General features: G+C 33.6%; 1 protein-coding gene across 1 annotated transcript; it reads left to right on the top strand.

Annotated features, from left to right (window-relative positions):
• Window positions 1-4,794: 4,794 nt before the first annotated feature.
• LOC131071030 (F-box/FBD/LRR-repeat protein At5g56420-like) lies at window positions 4,795-6,564 on the top strand. Its single transcript, XM_059216224.1, has 2 exons — window positions 4,795-5,848; window positions 6,041-6,564. The coding sequence occupies exons 1-2, from the start codon at window positions 4,988-4,990 to the stop codon at window positions 6,338-6,340; spliced, it is 1,161 nt and encodes a 386-aa protein (XP_059072207.1). The 5' UTR covers window positions 4,795-4,987; the 3' UTR covers window positions 6,341-6,564.
• The last annotated feature ends 1,774 nt before the right edge of the window (window positions 6,565-8,338 follow it).

Genomic DNA, 8,338 nt, shown 5'->3' with positions numbered 1-8,338 from the left:
AATCAGCTCTTGGCTATTTGATTATACAAAAAAGGTCTTACACATCATCTCATGGGCTTTTATACTACCTTCGACAAGACAAATACTACCTTCGACAACACTCAACATAATACTACACAACACAAAAATTATCAATAGTTTGGTCACTCTCCCTTCTGGTCTCTCCACCCACTCATCTTTCCTTTGCTTACAAGGCTAGTCACATAAGGGATGCCTAGCCTAATTTTGTTCAAACGCCTTGAAACCCTTGTGTGCACCAACCAAAAATACCAAGAACATTATTAGTACATGTCATTCCTCCATCACACTGAAGAAGAGACTTTTCCTAACAATGGATAGAGGAAAAATTGCCCATTTAGCAGCAAAACCCCAGTTTCCTAGGTTTCTAGACCTACAATCACAAAGTTGGCTGTAACTTACAGACCCTTTCTCACAATGGCCCAAAAGAGATGTACTTTCATACATATGGAAAATGGGATGGTTATGTTATCTGGATTTCATTTTTGTCAATTGAAGTGAAATTCTATTATTAGTCTTTTTTACTGTTTTAATTTGAAAATTTGATGAAGATGTAATTTATTTATAAAGTAAAATGTTGTAGTTTCAAAAATTCATTCATTTTGTTATGGTCAAAGTTTATGAGATATAATGATTTGAAAGAGGAGGTTTCAAATTAGATTGTGTGGTAATTTTTGTATCAAGATTTTGGATTACATTTCTTCCAAATTTTATAGATTGGGTAAACTTGATGTCTCTACATGTAATGATTTCTGTAAAGTTTGTTGATTTACCTAAATATTAAGATTTATGTATTGTAATATAATCATTCTAGTGATTATGTAGTTTATTATTTAATATTTTTATTGGAAAATCTCATATAAATTTAATCTATATATTTATTATTCTATAGTTTTATTACTTTACAATTGTGATTTAGATTTTCAGCACTATATAAGCTCTTCTATTTCCAATAAAATTCTCATTATTATAATTTTTTTTATTAATATATATTTTTTTTCTTTCCAAAACTCTACCCTAGAATCACACCAAATAAATATCAGCCTCTTACACAATTTGAAAAAATTAAATGGAGCACAATTCTGGTATTCAGATTTTTTTTTATCAGTAAAGGCAGAGCTGAGTACATATATTGATTTTAGCTAAATACAGTGTATACAAACATGGGTGATGAAGGATCATAAACCTGTTGTTTGCAAATGAAATCATTCTCTGCACTTTCGAGAATAGATTTCAAAACAGAGCAAACCCTATACATCATCTTCAATCATTTCAAAAGATTATCAAAGTTTATGTTATTGAAGACCAAAATTAACTATCAAATACAGGTTTAGGTAGTGGATTCGCAACAAGAAGTTAAATAGAGAATTTTTGACATATCTAATAGCCAAAAGATTAACAAAACCAGTATCAATCAATAAGCATCGAAATGTCTAAAAGCATAACCAGAATATAAAACCTATCTTTCAAACTTCATCCAAGGGCACGACAGGGGGAGTCGAAGTTCTTCCTCATCGTTGACCTCTGTACGGAGGTCAGCCTCGGCCTCGACCGTGACCTGACCATCGGCCCACTCTTCTGGCACCACTTATCTTGCCTTGTTCAGCTTGGGGTTCCTCTTCTTCAATTTTAGGTGGAACCCCAAGCTGAAGCGAAATTGTGTTATAACTTAACCCAATGTCCATGGCTCAAAAAGAGATTAAAGATAATCCCTCCACCATAGCCATAATTTTAAAATGACAGCAATGATCTCATTTTCTTTTGACCCATTGCTTAAAACCATCAACCCTTGGCATCACTCTTAAAATAATTGTTGCAAGAGAGTTCTCGAGCTTAAAGACAACTTTATTAATAATCGAATTTAGAATCTTAATACAAAAACATAAAGTCTTCCCAACTAGAATCAAGGATAAGAGAAAAGTAAAATATTATTTACCTAAAAGAACTTACATCAAATAAATATCAGCCTCTTACACAATTTGAAAAAATTAAATGGAGCACAATTCTGGTATTCAGATTTTTTTTTATCAGTAAAGGTAGAGCTGAGTACATATACTGATTTTAGCTAAATACAGTGTATACAAACATGGGTGATGAAGGATCATAAACCTGTTGTTTGCAAATGAAATCATTCTCTGCACTTTCGAGAATAGATTTCAAAATAGAGCAAACCCTATACATCATCTTCAATCATTTCAAAAGATTATCAAAGTTTATGTTATTGAAGACCAAAATTAACTATCAAATACAAGTTTAGGTAGCGGATTCACAACAACAAGTTAAATAGAGAATTTTTGACATATCTAATAGCCAAAACATTAACAAAACTAGTATCCATCAATAAGCATCAAAATGTCTAAAAGCATAACTAGAATATAAAACCTATCTTTCAAACTTCATCCAGGGGCACGACAAGGGGAGTCGAAGTTCTTCCTCATCGTTGACCTCTGTACGGAGGTCAGCCTCGGCCTCGACCACGACCTGACCATCGACCCACTCTTCTGGCACCACTTATCTTGCCTTGTTCAGCTTGGGGTTCCTCTTCTTCAATTTTAGGTGGAACCCCAAGCTGAAGCGAAATTGTGTTATAACTTAACCCAATGTCCATGGCTCAAAAAGAGATTAAAGATAATCCCTCCACCATAGCCATAATTTTAAAATGATAGCAATGATCTCATTTTCTTTTGACCCATTGCTTAAAACCATCAACCCTTGGCATCACTCTTAAAATAATTGTTGCAAGAGAGTTCTCGAGCTTAAAGACAACTTTATTAATAATCGAATTTAGAATCTTAATACAAAAACATAAAGTCTTCCCAACTAGAATCAAGGATAAGAGAAAAGTAAAATATTATTTACCTAAAAGAACTTACACCAAATAAATATCAGCCTCTTACACAATTTGAAAAAATTAAATGGAGCACAATTCTGGTATTCAGATTTTTTTTTATCAGTAAAGGTAGAGCTGAGTACATATATTGATTTTAGCTAAATACAGTGTATACAAACATGGGTGATGAAGGATCATAAACCTGTTGTTTGCAAATGAAATCATTCTCTGCACTTTCGAGAATAGATTTCAAAACAGAGCAAACCCTATACATCATCTTCAATCATTTCAAAAGATTATCAAAGTTTATGTTATTGAAGACCAAAATTAACTATCAAATACAAGTTTAGGTAGTGGATTCGCAACAAGAAGTTAAACAGAGAATTTTTAACATATCTAATAGCCAAAACATTAACAAAACCAGCATCCATCAATAAGCATCGAAATGTCTAAAAGCATAACCAGAATATAAAACCTATCTTTCAAACTTCATCCAGGGGCATGACAAGGGGAGTCGAAGTTCTTCCTCATCGTTGACCTCTGTACGGAGGTCGGCCTCAGCCTTGACCGCGACCTGACCATCGACCCACTCTTCTGGCACCACCAATCTTGCCTTGTTCAGCTTGGGGTTCCTCTTCTTCAATTTTAGGTGGAACCCCAGGTTGAAGCGAAATTGTGTCATAACTTAACCCAATGTCCATGGCTCAAAAAGAGATTATAGATAATCCCTCCACCATAGCCATAATTTTAAAATGACAGCAATGATCTCATTTTCTTTTGACCCATTGCTTAAAACCATCAACCCTTGGCATCGCTCTTAAAATAATTGTTGCAAGAGAGTTCTCGAGCTTAAAGACAACTTTATTAATAATCGAATTTAGAATCCTAATACAAAAACATAAACTCTTCCTAACTAGAATCAAGGATAAGAGAAAAGTAAAATATTATTTACCTAAAAGAACTTCAACCTATTAATTTCCCAAAGGCTGCCTAACACTATAACTAGCAACTTCCCACCCCTCCTCTATTGACACTAAGCATTCATCAATGTTACCATCAACACTTGACACCAAATTCCTTTATTCATCAAATGCATGAAGAAAATCAAAGGTATCCACCCTAACCTTAGAACCATGCATACTAGAGCCTGGACTAGTTGAAATATCATTTTATAGAAGGGGAAGAATAGCCCACCTCCAAACTCTACTAGCGATTGTTTTCTCTTACAATAACTTCTTTCACAAGGCAAGGGGATGCAAATAGTTTAATTCATCTTAATTTCTCATCAAAATCCTCTTCAATATCTCTATTATAGTCTTCATCCTTTACATATGTCCTTTCTCCTACCAATCATTATCAACTTGAACTCTATTCAAAACTTAATTTTCCCACTCATTACCTTCATCACAATCTCCTTTATAGCAATTTTCAAAGAACTTCCATAATTGATATGATAAATATATTTATCCACTCATTTAATCATATCAATCTAGATTTATTCTCTCCTAGCTTTATCCCCTAATCATAAACTAGAAAAATATATGTAAAAATGTGTATACGATATTAAATGAAAGAGAAAATAATTACTATAAAATCAATAAAATTTTGTTAAAAAGAAAAGACGTTGATCCCCTCTAAAAATTTATATAAAATGTGTGTATGATATTCAATGAAAGAAGAGATGATTACTATAAAACAATATTCCTAGAGAAAAACAACAAAAAAAAAAAAAAGTTGAAATAATTGAAAAATTTAAACCACCAGTAAAGAATGATTTACAAAGTGTTTTATTTTGTGGAGAAGCCATACCCTGATTTACAAAGAATTAAGAAAAAATTAAAAAAGAAAACTAGACAGTGATATTTTGTTCCGCATAGAAATAGAAATGGGATTCTGGTTGGCGTTGTTACCTATGGAGATCAAATTTGCGGCGCTTTGCCTCATGTCTTAGACTTCATATCTTATTATTATATATGTCATGTTCCCCATTACAAATGTTCTTGGACACGCCCAACGGTTAACAAACAACAATAAACGGACATAGATTGAATCTTGATATCATAAATATGTGTTTAGTTACTGCACATTCCGTAGATTTGCAGAAGTTGTTTTGCAGCCGAAGAAAATAAGACAGCATCAATGGCAACAGACAGGCTTTCTGCATTAACAGATGAGTTTCTTTCAACTCATATTCTGTCAGAGTTTTCCTACAGAAATGTAGTACGTTTGTGCTTGCTCTCGAAGAGATGGAGATTCTTATGGAAGAAAATAACCTTTCTCAATTTTTATTGGCAAGATTTTGAGAAACAAAAAGATTTTGAGATAAACGTAATAATTAGCAATGCTCTGTTTCACCTGGATGCTCTGTTTCACCTTCAAATCGTCTTGAATGGCCCCAAGACTGCCGATTTGAACAACTGGATTCGACTTGCAGCTGAAAAAAAGGTAGAAAGCATGTCTTTACAAATCTGTTATAGAGATTTTTCCATGGTGGATCTTGGGGAATCTCTTTTTAGGTGTAAAAACCTCACTGTCCTAAAATTAAAATCCATCAATCTTCCCAAGGTACCCAGTAATTTTGGAGGTTTCCAATCCCTGAAAACATTTTATGTTTTTGATAATCCGAATTTGGATGATGCCACGTTACAAGAATTCATGAACATGTGCCCACATCTTCAGATTTTGTCAATTCGCGGTTGTGTGGGCTTGAAAAAGTTGAAAATACGTGCTTCCAATCTCATATGCGTACATCTTGGATTTTTAAACCCCAATATATCATTGCAGATGGCTTGCCCTCAGTTGACTCAAATCAACCTCATGGATTATGGGTACTGTCGAGGGCTTAAATTACTTCAAGATATTTCAAGAAAAGAATCTGTTAAAATAATTACTCTTCATAATTATGGTACAAATGTTGTCAATCCAGATATCCCTAGTATTGTTGTTCTTAACAGTTTTCCTCAGCTTGAAGAGTTGATAATCCATGGCCATTGTTTCCAGGTTAGTATTTTCTACATTCAGATTAAATGTTCTTAAGTTGTGACTCTAGTTCTATAGCAGTGACTGGTAGAGACTGATTCTAGCTCCTATCAATAACAATATTATCTTTTAGTGTTAATATATTTGTGGAAAGTACCATTATTTGTTTCAAATTCTTTGTATAGGAATGAACCCACATTATGTTTGATGCAGGAGATGATATCCTATAAGATTTCAGAGACAGAGGTAACAGAGGTGACATTGTCAAATTTGAAGATAGTGCGTGTCCATATTGGGACACAAAAGATTGGGCAGGCTGTGAATTTTCTAGATTTTCTTCTGAAAAATAGTCCATTATGTGCAATAAGTGTCTTTCTGTCAAAACGCCGCAGTAGAATCATGCTAGATAAATTGCTAAACTTGGAAAAGGAATCAAGATTATCCACTGCCATAAGAGGATGGTCAACAGAGTCCAAAGCAATTTGTGTGTTGTGTGGTCATTACAGAGTTTGAAAACCATTTCCTGCAATGTAAATGCAACATCTTCAGAGATTTAAAGTTACCATATCCTGCAATGTAAATGCAATATCTTCAAAGATATAAACTTTTCCTTGTCAAGAAACATTAGTAGTTATCTTTTTTGTTTGGCCCAAAACAGATGTACTTTCATACAATGGAAAATGGGATGGTTATGTCATCTTGATTTCATTTTTGTCAATTGAAGTGAAATTCTGTGATCAGTCTTTTTTACTGTTTTAATTTGAAAATTTGATGAAGATTTAATTTATTTATAAAGTAAAATGTTGTAGTTTTCTGTTATGTTCAAAGTTTATGAGATATAATGATTTGAAAGAGAATTTTTCAAATTAGATTGTGTGGTAATTTTTGTATCAAGATTTTGGATCACATTTCTTCCAAATTTTATAAACTGCGTAAACTTGATGTTTCTACATGTAATGATTTCTCTAAAGTTTGTTGATTGGGCAGGGTGTGAATTTTCTAGATTTTCAAGATTATGCACTGCCAAAAGAAGCTGGTCCAAAGAGAGTAAAGAAGTTTCTCAATTGTTTAATCATGCCGTTCAATTCGTGTAGAAAATCTGCTTTTATAAAAAACATGGTACATAAAACATCCATTTCGTGCAATATTAAATGCAATTCGTTTCTTTATCCTAACATTACTCTATATTTTTTAAATGGCCAGCATTGTTAGGCCAGGACAGAACACTTCATCAGCCTCTAACACAATATTAAAACATTAAATGGAGCGCAATTCTGTTATCCGGATTTCATTTTGTAATAAATGAAGCGAAATTCTGTTATTTGGATTTCATTTTTGCAATAAGTGAAGCGAAATTCTGTCATCTCCCTTTTCCATTGTTCTCTTTTTAAGATGTACTGAGGACCTAATCCCTTTGCAAAGTGATATGCCTGTGTAGTTTTAAAATTCATTACACTAAGTGAGCAGAGTATTATACAAATTAACAGAGCAGATATTACAACACAAACTATCTTAGAGATTTCTTTTAACTTGTATTTTGACAAAGATTTCTTACAGAGATGTTGTATGCTATTCTTGTGCAAGAAAATACACGATCTCAGAAAAATGACATAATTAACAACGCCCCGCTCCACCACGTTTTTCCCTGTGATGGCGATTCTTATGGAGGAAATTAGCCTTTCTCAAATTTTATTCTTTTGCCAAGATTTTGAACAACAGAAAGATGACAAACGTATTCGCTGTTTGGACCTTCAAATCACCTTGGATGATCCGAAGACTGCCGATTTGATAGAAACAGTGTTACTATAAACAAATATGTAAAGACCAGAAGATAATGTTGTAATTAAGATAGAAGCTGAGTATCATTCTCCACAGTGAAAGAGGACATAAAAATATCATCATAAGCTCAGAATATTTAATTTCAATGTACAAAAAAATACTAACCTGGAAACATTGGCCATGGACCATCAGCACTTACAGCCCAGGAGACCCATTAAGAACAGTAGTACTACGAAGTCCTGGATTGACGTCATTCAATGATATATCACGGCTTAAAATTCTTAGAATTAGGTACATGAAATTGGAATAACGTATATTCAATCTTTTCAATCTCAAACAACGGCGAATTCCCAACATTCTAAGATACACAGCCATGAAACCCTCAAACATGGCATCATCCACACTGATGATCAAACATCACCAAAGATCACAAAACCCCAAAATTAGTGGTTATCTTGGGAAGATTGATGATGACGATCAAACATCATCAAGGATCAGAAAACCCCAAAATTAGTTTGTTATCTTGGAAAGATTGATGAATTTCACACCAGAAAATAGAGTCCCCAAGCTCCACCAGGGAAAGGGCGTTAAGCCTCATCTTTGGATCTCTATAAGATATATGTAGATCTATGTGTTCCACCTATTTCTCAGCTGCAAGATGAATCCAACTGTTCATATTGGGACTCTGGACTCTTAGCCTGCAGCTGAAAAGCATGTGGAAAGCATGTCTTC

Source organism: Cryptomeria japonica, unplaced genomic scaffold, assembly GCF_030272615.1.
Source record: "Cryptomeria japonica unplaced genomic scaffold, Sugi_1.0 HiC_scaffold_1135, whole genome shotgun sequence".
Lineage (NCBI taxonomy): Eukaryota > Viridiplantae > Streptophyta > Pinopsida > Cupressales > Cupressaceae > Cryptomeria > Cryptomeria japonica.
The sequence above is the reverse complement of the archived record's forward strand: the minus strand, read 5'-3'. Positions and strand labels throughout refer to the sequence as shown.

Bases quoted from the DNA above. Each gene is read 5' to 3' on its own strand.
- LOC131071030 (XM_059216224.1), top strand. From the start codon at position 4,988: ATGGCAACAGACAGGCTTTCTGCATTAACAGATGAGTTTCTTTCAACT. The intron at 5,849-6,040 runs GTTAGTATTTTC...TGTTTGATGCAG, and splicing joins TCCATGGCCATTGTTTCCAG to GAGATGATATCCTATAAGAT.